Source organism: Orcinus orca, chromosome 6, assembly GCF_937001465.1.
Source record: "Orcinus orca chromosome 6, mOrcOrc1.1, whole genome shotgun sequence".
NCBI classification, from domain to species: Eukaryota; Metazoa; Chordata; class Mammalia; order Artiodactyla; family Delphinidae; genus Orcinus; species Orcinus orca.
In genome coordinates, this window is record NC_064564.1 from 98,733,047 (window position 1) to 98,746,115 (window position 13,069).

General features: G+C 38.4%; 1 protein-coding gene across 9 annotated transcripts in view; it reads right to left on the minus strand.

Moving 5' to 3' along the window:
* The window catches only part of ECPAS (Ecm29 proteasome adaptor and scaffold), a 101,594-nt gene that overhangs the window by 31,205 nt on the left and 57,320 nt on the right, over window positions 1-13,069 (minus strand). For all 9 annotated transcript variants that reach the window (XR_007477857.1, XM_033427463.2, XM_033427460.2 and 6 more), the window contains 10 exons: window positions 12,306-12,409; window positions 11,783-11,906; window positions 10,067-10,147; window positions 8,826-9,051; window positions 8,301-8,392; window positions 6,456-6,590; window positions 5,483-5,645; window positions 4,862-5,034; window positions 3,584-3,685; window positions 152-275 (listed from right to left, as the gene is read on the minus strand). Coding sequence is in view for 8 of the 9 variants with exons in the window: in XM_033427463.2 (XP_033283354.1) it covers window positions 152-275; window positions 3,584-3,685; window positions 4,862-5,034; window positions 5,483-5,645; window positions 6,456-6,590; window positions 8,301-8,392; window positions 8,826-9,051; window positions 10,067-10,147; window positions 11,783-11,906; window positions 12,306-12,409 (1,324 nt within the window). In the remaining variant the exon portion in view is untranslated. The remainder of the gene's footprint in view (window positions 1-151; window positions 276-3,583; window positions 3,686-4,861; window positions 5,035-5,482; window positions 5,646-6,455; window positions 6,591-8,300; window positions 8,393-8,825; window positions 9,052-10,066; window positions 10,148-11,782; window positions 11,907-12,305; window positions 12,410-13,069) is intronic.

A 13,069-nucleotide genomic window follows, 5' to 3' on the forward strand; every position in this document is an offset into this window, starting at 1 on the left:
TCGACTGAGCCAAACTGATAAATACATATATAAATATTGGAAAGAGAGTTAAAATGGAATGTATACATTTTTTTCTTTTGCTCAAAGGTGATAACAAGAACAGAAGAGGGTTACTTGGTGGTAATAAACTGATTAGCTGACTATATGGTACCGGCAGGGGGCGTATATTCTTCTTCAGCCACCAGCCAGGCATCCCGGGCGGCCACAGAACTAGTTCCTATCGCAGCGCTGGTGATGGCTTCGCCGATAGTGAACTGAAGCTCTATCTGCTTGGCCTGCAATGAAGGGGACAAAAGTGAGGAGTCAGAGAGAACATTGCCCCAAAACATCCGTTTCCACAAAAAGCCTGCTTACTGTCCTGTTTCTCGGCATGCTTTGTTTTCACTCTTTTGCCTGCAATGCTCTCAGCTAACAGGATGGTTGGAAAGTGAGGCAGGGTGAGGGAACAGAGAACCCAAGAATGACTTGAGGATCTTTTCCCAAGTCTGTGTTGCACTCTTCACCCTCAGCAGAGAACCACTAAGCAGGGATTTTTAATCTTTGGAAGAATGGAACCATTTACTTGGGGGAGAAGGGCATGGACTGTGAAGCCATATGGATCTTGGTAGAAATTCTGTTTCTCACCAGCTACATACACTTATTTAAACTCTGAGACTCAACTTTGTCATTTGTAACATGAGCATAAATAATACCATCATCCACCTCGTCAGGCCGTAGGGACTGAACGAGGTTAACGTACATAAAGCACCTAGTAGACATCTGACTGGTAGTAACTGCACCCTTAACAGCGGCCTTTATCATCTACTAACACCTCCTCCTCTCTGCACGGCTTAAATTACATGATATCTGCAAGTTCCTCTCAAATGGTTCAGAAAAAAAACCAGAGAATGACAAAGCAAACGTGGTAAAATACTATAATCTGGTTAAATCTGGATAAAGGGTATAAAGGAGTTCTTTACACTATTCTGACAACCACACTGTAAATTTGGAATTGTTTCAAAAATCAAAAGTTTAAAAAATTCTAAACTATACTCAATTTTTTTTTTTTTGGCGGTACGCAAGGTCTCTCACTCTTGTGGCCTCTCCCATTGCAGAGCACAGGCTCCGGACGCACAGGCCCAGCGGCCATGGCTCACGGGCCCAGCCGCTCCGCGGCATGTGGGATCTTTCCGGACCGGAGCACAAACTTGTGTCCCCTGCATCGGCAGGCGGACTCTCAACCACTGCGCCACCAGGGAAGCCCTACATACTCAAATTCTAAAAATCAGATTTAGAAATTGACACATCTCACAATTATGAACCACTGACTAATATGGAATTGGACCAGCCTCAGCTCCCTTTGGCATTTTTCTCTAATGTTTGCTGGGAATCAGAAAAGACCTAAGAATAGGAGAGTAAGAAGAGAATGAAGAACAGAGAATATGAGGGGTATGGGAATATGGGACTTTTGGGAGAACACTGTAAAGCATACAGACAACAGTCTAGCCATTTCCAAGCTTAATCAACTAAATGCTCTAGGCTTGCTGAGGTGTTAAGTGCTGATACCACACACTTCCTACTCTGAGAAAAAGTATTTGAAGGCTTCAGTCCTACAGCTTTCCTGGTCAAAGTTTCTCTTGGCAACTCTAAGCTGAGAAAAGGTTATCTCAACACAGAGGATCCCGTATTAGGGAGTCATTTTATGTGCCTGTTTTTACCTGTTTACATGTTAATAACAACAGAGTTGGCATTACAAACAAAAACAAAACTCCCTAACTCTATTTGTGAAGACAATATCCAGATTTTGCTTTAAATATTCTAGAAATAAAGAGTGGATAAATAGGGATCATTATATTATTATTCTCTCTACTTCTGTGCATGTCTGAAATTTTCCATAATAAAAAGTTAAAAGAAACAACAACAAAAAAACCCTTTAGGACTTTGTCCTAGATGACTGTGAAGATCTTTTGCTTCTCTTGATTCCTGCTTTTTTAAAATTCTCCTCCTTCAGTCTCTCTAGCATGTTTCAAGCTTTTCATATAGTTCTGTACTCCTAAACTCTTAAAATAATGTCTTCAGTAGCAAGTTGAGAACCGAGACAAACCTTCATTCATTTAAACAAAACTGGAAGAAACCCATCTCTATCATAGATATATAAAAAGAAAAAAGATGAGAAAGGAGACAACACAAGCTTTTCCCCAAGACGTTACAATGTCAGTGACATCCAGGGAGAATGAGATATGGTTATAATTTCTTGTCAAAAAATGTCACCTTAAAAATACTCCATCAAGAATCCAGAGACCTGCATCCTAATGTCGGCTCCATCACTCAGCTGCCTTATTCCTCAACCACAGCTCTCCTCTCTCCTCCCTTTCTTCCTTCAGGGCCCAGCAGCGACTTTGCCACCAAAACACGTGCACCAGCTCCCCCAGACAGAAGTGCTCACGCCCGCCTTCGTGAGTCCACTGCCTTACACGCAAACATCACTTCATTCAGTTACGCTTCCAAAAATGTTTGAGGTCCTGCAACTACCAGTTACGCTGCCAGGCCCCTGTTTTATAAGGGGGTGAGGATGGGGGTGCAAAACAGCCTTTGCCTTCAGCCTAGTGGGCAATTAGCAACTGTGATGAATGTTGTGAAGCAAAGTACGGAGCAGCATGAAAGCACAAATAAATAAGAAATCTACTCTAGTCTGAAGGGTCAGGAAACTTTTCAAAGACCTATAGCAACAACCTGAGAAAGAAGGAAGCATGGGTCTGTCAAAAGCTCAGAGCAAAGAAGGACTAAGAGGCTGGTGAACAACAGCGGCTGGTGAGTAAGTGACAAGAACCAAGGCCCAATCAGGGGCCACATCAGACTGTGTTAGGTCACTCATCATATTGGCTAGCAGTTGTCCACCACACTGGACATTTATCTAGAAGACAGAAGCAAAGTCATCAGACAACAAGGGCAACCAGAACACTGGCACCCACTCCCCACATCTAGCTGAATAGGTACGTTTCCCCTCCTACCTACACTGCACCACGCTTTACTCAAAAATGATGAGAAGGGCTTCCCTGGTGGCACAGTGGTTAAGAATCCGCCTGCCAATGCAGGGGACACGGGTTCAAGCCCTGGTACGGGAAGATCCCACGTGCCGCGGAGCAACTAAGCCCATGCACCACAACTACTGACCCTGTGCTCTAGAGCCCATGACCCACAACTACTGAGCCCACATGCCACAACTACTGAGCCTGCACTCTAGAGCTCGTGCTCCACAAGAGAAGCCACCGCAATGAGAAGCCCGCGCACCGCAACGAAGAGTAGCTCCCGCTCGCCGCAACTAGAGAAAGCCCGTGCACAGCAACAATGGCCCAACACAGCCGAAAATAATAAATAAAAATAAATAAATTTATTTTTAAAAATCATGAGAAAAGGACTTCCCCACAGAGGTGATTTAGTCAATGCTACGATTACCAGTGATGGACCCACAGATGGTACTCAGTAAGTACTTGGTGAATAAATGAATAAAGTTTTAATTTAAAACCTCACAGCACGCAAAATTCCAAGTTAAGAAAAATGCCTTTTGTTTGAATGACTAACAACCAGATAGCAATATAAATACCTCCACAGAATCCATCAGACCTTGCAAGAGGAGTTTCTGGTGAGGAAAATCTCCATCCCCAACTGGAAAATACCCCAGTGTTTGGATAGCTCTTTCTTTCATCTGGAAGAACACAGAATTTTTTTTTTTTTAAATGAAGTATATAACAGCTTGGTCCCAGAAAAAATGTTTCCAAAATGAGAAAGCAGGGAGGGGGAGTCTGTCTAACTAATGCATCAGCACAATTTTTTTTTTTTTAAGTATCCAATTTTACAGAATTATGTCTATAAGACATTGGAGGTAGAAAGACATAAAACTGAGTTAATTAAGGGTCCACAGCTGCAAAAGAAGGAAGAACAAAGTCTTTAACTAGTTCATTATCCTACAAGCTATAACAGTTATAAATGTAAATTCTGGGCCCAGAGGACCTAAGATTAAGTCACAGCTCGACCATTTTAATAGCCTTTACAACTGTGTGACCTCAGGCAAGTTACTTAGCCTCTCTGTGACGCTATTTCCTCATCTCTGAAAATAGACATGACAACTGTACCTACTTCACTAGATCTTTTGGGGATTCAATTAATTAATGCATGTGAAGCACTCAGCATATGCTTGGCAGATTGCAAGTGCTCAACAATGGATGGTAATGAGTAGTTGCTAACATCTAATAAAAACTACTGTGATCTCAGAAAGTTTTAAATAGTCCCTAGATCAAGAATAAAATTACATATTTATTAAACTTGTAGTAAACCGATTTTTTCTGTTCATTAAATCATCTTACACTTCAACACTGAGGTGTTCTTATCCCAAAGAAAATTTTTAAAGTCTATGAAAGTTTTTATCTGAAACTAAAAAAAACATAAGTGTCCTTTTCCTCAGAGATTACTCACACTGCTTACGAATGCCCAGATTTCTTAAAACCAAACTAAGTATAGGAAGTTAAGATTTAGATTTGGTCTGAAATTACAAAAATCGTTCAACTATTTAACACTTTATTACCCCCCTTTTGCATGACAAAAGAATTACCTGATGCATTTAATATTTACCCAAATCTTAACAGTTCTGGGCCTAAACTGGAGTAACTGGGTCAAACAGTACACACACGAAAGCAGTGCACAAATCATCCCCAACTCAAAATTAAACAGTCACCTAGACTTTCTTCTTTACCACTCTTTTCCACATTCAGTCCTTCCTCCAGCTGTAATGCCATCTATCCTGACTATGATTCTGTTTTTATTCATTTATTTATCTATGAACAGAAAGAATTTCAGAGAAGAAGGATAAAAGGACGAGACTTGCCTTATTTGTTTCTTTACTGGAGGGTATTCTATTTAGCAGGCTTTCCACAAGATGCAACTTAGTAAAGCCAGATCCCTCACTGGGGATTGGGAGTGGACCATTTCTGCCAATTTCACCCAGGGCTGTACAGGCAGCAATTGCCAGGAGGGGTGATGTACTGTCCAAAAAGGAGCCTGTAAACACATTTAGACACAAAAGAATTTTATATCATTACCCCTGGAATCCAAAGCAACCAGCAATGTACTCAAGATTTTTTTAAAGACAGCAAACCAAAATCAAAGTCTACAACATATTTTCCAGTTGATAATTTGTTAGCATTTCTTTAGTAATAAAACACCAGAGTCATGTCTTTTCTTAATGTTTACAATTTTTCCCATAATGGAATCATCTCTGTTAAATAGAAACATATAAAAAAATATGTATATACAAAAACTAGAGTACTTGCATTGTTATTAAAAACAAAGAATTTATTCAGCATCAAGATTTTGTGGAAAAACCTCGTGTATTTAGAGTGCAATGCTATAAAAAGAAATTAAAATGTTACAATAAATTTTAACCTAATTCAAAAAAACTGTAACCTACTTATGCTGACATCCAAATCAGCATAAACACATTAATTACCGATAGTTTCTGTGGCACTCTGAATGAGTTCCTCTTGTTCGGGCAGAAAATCAGCATTTGTCTCCACGTCTTGCTGCTCTGCCATTTTCATTTTCTTCTTAGCCAAATATCTTCCTACTGTGAATCCCAATGCAAGCAAGGATCCGTGCTGTATCTCCGGGCTCTGGATTTAACAACACAATACCGTATGTCTGTCTCTCTCACACGTGCATGAATGCATTGAAACAACTGTGTGTTTACTACAGTCATCTCCCCAATAAAATATAAGGCCAAAGAATAAAGTGATCATGTGAGGTTCCACTGGATGTTAATAAATAGGTTAGGGAACAAGAGAAAACTTGAGTTTCAAACACAGAGTTCTGAGAAGTTAAGCTGAGTCCTGACTCACTTGGATTTAGATTCCTTAATCCCATACCCAACTCCAACTATGGGTGAGGTGACTCCATTGCATGCTCTTATAAGCACCCACACTTTCTTCTAGCTTATAAATAACACTTAGGTAAATACACCGTCATAACTTTCAAGCATAATTTTCCTCTACTGCCAACAAAATACAATGAACGGATCCTATTTCTAATTGCTAAAACCTCCAAATGCAAATAAAATATTTGAAAGCACATGGTTTCAACAGTGTTTCCTAACGGGACAGGTACAATGAGAGGTGGCAGTAGATGGGGAGGAAAAAAGGAACTAACATTTCTGAGCACCAAGCACTACTAGAGCTTCTCATGTATCCACTCCCCGCCGTATTCGTAGAGCTTAAAACAATGCCTATGAGACACAAGGCACTCAAATTTGTTGACTGAACTGACTGAATCCATGTATTATCTATCTCATTTAATCTTTACAATCATAAAGGCAAGAAATTTATGAGTTCGTTTTACAAGTGAGAACACAAAAACTAAAAATATATTAGATGCTTTTGTAAAACTATTTCCCACAAAAAAGGACAGAGACAAAACTGATAACATACATGATTGTCTTTTGTAGTCTTTACAAGCTGTTCTATCATTGACTTCAACTCGTTTCCTGACACTGTAGATACCACCACAGAATAAAACAATGCTGCCAGTTCACGCATCTCTTCTTTACTGCTATTCATCAGACTCTGAGCGGTGTAGAAAAAGAAATACACACATAATATATGATCATCTCCCTGCTGACAACGTCTAACATTTAAAACGTTATAATGTTCAATCTACTGGTAACTATGAGAAAAGAACGCAACAAGCTATTATTTCAAAACGAAATAAAAGCGGAGGTATAGACCAAAATCTTACGTGCATTTTCATCAAAGATACAAAGTATAAAACAGGTGGAATTAATACACAGCTGATCTGAAACAGAGGTCAGCATGCGTTTTCTGTAAAGAGCCAAATCTATCGCAACAATTCCACTCTGCTATTGTAGTGCAAAAGCAGTCATAGACAACAAATGGGTGTGGCTGGATTCCAGTACAATTTCACAGACACTCTAATTTTCACATGTCAGGAAATTTTATTCATCTTTTAATTTTTTTTCCAACCCTTTAAAAATGTAAACAGTATTCTTGGCTTGCAGCCCATACAAACAGGAGGCGGGCCAGATTTGGTACATGGGCCACAAGTTAATGACTCCTGATCTACAAGATCAAAGGTCAAAAACTCTAAGATCATTTTAAAATCAGCAAATATTCACAAAGAATTAAAAAACCTTTTTAAACCAGAAGCAATTTCCTGAGACTAGATTTTCCAGAAAAGTACAAAACTCACTCCTCTTGGTAAATTACCTTCATGCTTTCACACTTAAATAATTGGTACATTTTACCATAATTCAAACTGCATTTTCCAAAAAGAACTACATTATGTAGCACAAAAGGTATACAAAACTATATGAGCCAGACCTGTAATAAAAAAGATTATTCACTGTTTATCTGAAATTCAAGTTTAACTGAGTATCTTGCATTTTTATTTGCTAAACCTGGTAACCCTTTTGGTGTGACCACAGGACAAAAATACTCTCCAACATGGCCGGTGGGAGTGTGAATTGGAACTACTCATATGGAGGATGTGCATTATCTATTAAAATTGCATCCATGTGTCCTCAATTCCACTTCTGGGGAATCTACCTAAAAATATACCCACTCATATTCAAAATGATGTACTGTTCATGGCAGCAGGCTGGAAGTACCCTAAATGACCATCAATAAGGACCTACAATAAATTATGGCACATTCATGCAGTGGGAAACAATGAAGTTGTTAAAACAAAGAGGATGTTCTCTCTGTAGTTATATAGGAATAATTCCTTGTTCTAACGCTAAGCGAAAGAAGGTACAGAACAGTGTGAGAAGTATAATACCCTTTTGTGTGAAAAAAGGAAGAAAACTCAAAAATGCTAATTTCACTTGTGTGTATATGCATAAGTAAACTCTAGAAGGGACACCATATACAAATAAGTGATAACCTATGCATGTCTGTCAGGTGAGAGAGGAAGAGGCAGGAAGGTGAAGGGATCTGGGTAGCTGAGAGACTATGCAAAGGAGACGTCTTACATAATTGTTTACTTAAGTTATATATATTTATTACTTTTTTAAACTTTTAAAACTGAAAAATAATTCTTTCTTACTTATAAGACTCCCAATTCATCTCCCCCTCTCACCTAAATGGATCACTGCAATACATGGACCTACTCGCTGCCCAGTAAGTGTTTAATGATGAGAGTTTCAAAATGACCTAAAGGCAGAAAAGGCCACAGAAACACTGGTAGGAAGGCGACATCATGAGACCGAAGTTTAAAATATACAGAATCAAAAAGAAATACACATGCACAGGATATACCTTTATCCATTCGGTTTTGTCTACAAATTTGGTAGCCAGCTTTTCCGGATACACTGAGACAGCTTCCAATAGACAGTACATGACTGGCAAACCTAAATAAGAAGGAATTCAGAACCATTCTGATTTCAAGAAAAGCAATAAACGTACAGGGATCACTAACTTCCTTTAAAGCATAAGGCTACAGCTTTAGGAGGCATTCCCCAGTTCTACAAAACAAAAGTTAACCTAAATACAGTATGTGATTCAATACACAAATTTACAGACTTATTGTCTATAAAAAGATGCCCTGTTCTTCACACCCACTTCCAAAGTAAAAATATATTACCTATTGTTAAGCATTTCTTTCTGAAAAAAGAAATAGTGTATCAAAGATGAACTCAGGCAAGTTTAGAAAAGAAACAGAGATTCATGTTCAGTTGCAGGAGAGAAGACAGAAAATCATTTTGCTATAAATTCTCAGCTGAGTTTAAAATTAGATTTTTGCTTAAGTGCTTTAGTATAATCCTCAGCGGCATGACCTCCTACCTCCAACACCTGCTAACAGCTGCTGAAGCAGGCCGATGTAGATCTGAACAGGGTTGGTTTCCCCACTCTTGGAAGAAGACGAGGAGGGTGTCGCCTGGCTGCCCGACATTAAAGTCCGTATATAGCGTCCAATGGCTGGGGCGTGATCTTGCATATCAGCCAAACTCTGAGAGGTGGGCACCACTCCCGCACTGTGAGCCAGGCACATGCGCAAGTACAGGACTATCTACAGACAGAAGGAAGAAGGACACCAGATAAGCGTCTCAAAAAATCAAGGCAGGAGATGTTCTTCAAAGTGACAGTTCCCAGCTTTGATTCTCCACCTTCCTTCAAAAGCTATTCAACAACCCTCACAGAAGATGGAAAACATGACTCAACGTGTGAACTGAAATTATCACAAGGGAGCAGAATTTATATAACCAGTTTTATAATCCAAAGAGTGCTTTTTAACAGAGTTTAATGGAGTTAAAACACAAACTCCACTTTTAAAGTCTAAAATATAACAAGGAAAATCATTATTTTTTTTTAAAGATGTGTGTGTATGTATGTGAGAGAGACAGACAGACAGACAGACAGACACTGGGCAGAAACCCGGGACCAATGATCTGTTCCTGTGGAACTTGAGCTGCATTTAATCTCCACTGACAAGAGAATTTGAAAAAATGGGTTCAAATCATCTACAGAAGAGTAGCTACAACGTCATTAAAAACCTCTGACATAAATTAGCTACTAAGGAGTCCTCTGGAAGCTCTTTCCTTGGCAGCTAGAACAGGACAGGCAGTAATTTCATCGTGAGTCTTCTTACTCTGAACAAGATTATCTCTTGCCATTTAATTAGTGCAAATCAGTGACTAAAACAATAGAATTTCCCTTAGCAAATGAAATAAATTAATCTAATTCTCCAACCTTCAAAACTGGATAATCCAAATAACCTCAATATATTGTTGGCTTTAAAATTGAAACCTAATTTGCTGTAAATTCCCAATAGCAATCAAGGCAGAGCATCTACTTCTTTCGCGAAGAGAATCTCACTGAGACAAATGTATTTCTAGACTCCACTATGATTTAAAATAATACCAATTACTAAGTACTGTTTTCCTAATAAACAACCTGGTATAAAACAATGACGTCACTATATGGGTTTACCTAGAACACAAAAAATTCACGGTCATCTCTTTGACTGTGACATTATCGTTAAGAACCTTTAGCGAAAGCAAAATAGAAATATATGTCAGTCCTACCTCTCCAAAGGCTGCTGGGTTAAATGGAAGGACAGTGGTCCCAGTCATGTACTTGGCTGGCGTTTTCATTCGATGGGAAGCCTAATAAAAATAAACCCCAAAAATCAATTACTGGAAAACAAAGCACGTGTACCCTTTCTCAACTCAAAAATAACTGTATTTCTAGCTACATTATTGTCTGTTACTGTTTTTTTTCTAGTCAAAACATTTTTCCATTAATCATGCTTGATTGTGCATGGACCTCAAACCCGAAGTTACAGATGTGTTGCCTTTTGACTGGCTTGTTTAAAAAGAATAAACCTGGGCTTCCCTGGTGGCGCAGTGGTTGAGAGTCCGCCTGCCGATTCAGGGGACATGGGTTCATGCCCCGGTCCGGGAAGATCCCACATGCCGTGGAGCGGCTGGGCCCGTGAGCCATGGCCGCTGAGCCTGCACGTCCGGAGCCTGTGCTCCGCAACGGGAGAGGACACAATAGTGAGAGGCCCGTGTACCGCAAAAAAAAAAGAATAAACCTATAAATCAACTATACTTTAAAAAGAAAGGAAGAAAGAGAAAAGCTGCAAAGATGACACAGTAGCAAGTAAAAAAAATAAAATAAAAAGAATAAACCTACTCCAGGCATCTACTGACAGTCACCCCAGGGCACTGCATTCCAGTTATTTTCATTAATAATAGAGGTAGAAGGAAAATATTAGCACAAAAGCATCTTCTGCCCACAAATATGACAGTGTTATGGAGAAGAGAATCATGGCTGCTACATACTGACCTCCAGCACCCTTAAGATGTCTATCTAAGCCAAAAGCTAAGACCACCAGTAGAAGTGAAAGGCTGTAAGGTATCCCCCCAGCACACTAAGAGAAACATCAATGTAAAAAGTAGGATAGTGTCAGGGTGGGGGGTCATGACTGTCAATACTCTGATCTACCAGCAAAAACAGGAGACTTGCAAAAGCAGATGCAATGCTCTCTTATGATCATGGTGGAAAAAGTCTGAACTGCTCCCTGAAGCATTCTTAAACTTAGGCTGCCCTAAATAACGCCCTTAAAAATTAAAAAGGTATATTTTAAGCATGTCATGCCAAGGGGAAAAATTTTAAACACAGCCAATAAAAATAATGGTACAAATGAACTTATTTACAAAACAGAAATAGAGTCACAGTTGTAAAAATCAAACTTATGGTTACCAGGAGGGAAAAGGGGGGAAGGGATAAACTGGGAGATTGGGATTGACATATACACACTACTATGTATAATATAGATAAATAATAAGGACCTACTGTATAGCACAGGAAACTCTACTCAATACTCTGTAATGATCTATATGGGAAAAAAATCTAAAAAAGAGTGGATGTATGTTTATGTATAACTGATTCACTCTGCTGTACAGCAGAAACTAACACAACAGTGTAAATCAACTATACTCCAATAAAAATTGTTTAAATAATAAAAAATAAAATAAACACAGCCAAAATGTTGAAAAACATAAAAGGAATTGTAAGTAATTTAGATTTGGGCAAAACAGATTAATTACATTTGAGATTTATATTTTTCTCCTCACTTCGTACCTTCCTCTTATTGTATTAACATTGTTAGAAACTTTACTAACCATTCAACATTTAGTGATTAGCATTTTTAAATGTGTCACCTAAAAAAATGTAAGTTTATTTTCATCATTCATTATATGACTTAAACTATTATCTGAAGTTAAATACCATACCTTTTCCTGGATATAATACACCATTTCTGGGAAAGATGGCATCTGCTTAGAAGCACTTTCTTTTCTGTTTCTACCAGGAAGACACCTTAAAACTCGTTGTGCCTCTCCATGAACTTCCTCCCGTCTTTCAGAAAGATAAATAAGAAACATAAATAAATTTCACCAACTGGAGAATGATCATATGAAGACTAAGAACAGCAATTTTATTTGTCATCTGTCTTAAATATATTTTTGGCTATCTATGCAAAGAGGCATAAAATACATGATAAGCAATCGCTTCTTTTTGGAAATTTCATTAGATGTGGAGAGTCATGTGGCTTTCATCTTTGAATTTTACCCACAGGAAAAAACAAGACAGGATATGACTACAGGTCTATATATTGTATCAAGGGAGCCATATTTTTAACTCTAACAAATTGCTCCTAAGTTCCACAGACGAACACTGCAAACAACACAAATTTTATTCAATTTTCAACTAAATTTTAAATGAACCCAAATTCAAATTAACACCTTTGAAACTTACGGATCTCCTGCAGCTAATAAGAGCAAATATCTGGATGGTATATGGTCTGAGGGAAACACGGTGCTGGCAAATTTCACAGCCACTTGTCGAACTTGAACTTCAGGCTATTTGACACATAAACGCACGAACACACACACACACACACACACACACACACAGAGATTAAAAAAAAAAGAGTTCAATTACCAACAACTCATTCCAGTCGAGTCATTTTAATTGTAAACAATCAAAATTTAAGTTGCTATTTCAATAAATATATCTAAATAAATAAAACATCATTTAGTCAAGATCTTTAATCATGTTGTTTTAAAAGTCTCTGGACGATGACATTATTTAAAGAATACTATTATGATCTAAGAGGACACTCCAAGTAGAGCAGGAAACCCCACCAAGACCATAACCAGAGAATCTCTCTGTAGATGTACATCCTCAGCCCAACCATCAGACCAAGGTCACTGTGGCAGTTTCTAGCCACCACCTCTGCTTCTCCAACTCTTAAACTCTCAGTCACATGAGTGAAATTCAGATATTCTGCAGGGAACACAAACAGAGCTTACTTGGAATCCCTACAAATTTAAAGCAAAATACCGCCAACGCTTTCAGATTAGCTCTTAAATTAAAACTGACTCCAAAGCAAAGCTTCAACTACATAAATATATCCAATTAACTTAAATAGATTAAGACTGTAATCTATGAATAGGAAGTTCAACCAGAAAAGCAGTTGTAGAGTCTACTGATGCTTAAGCTTTATTCTCATGTATCTT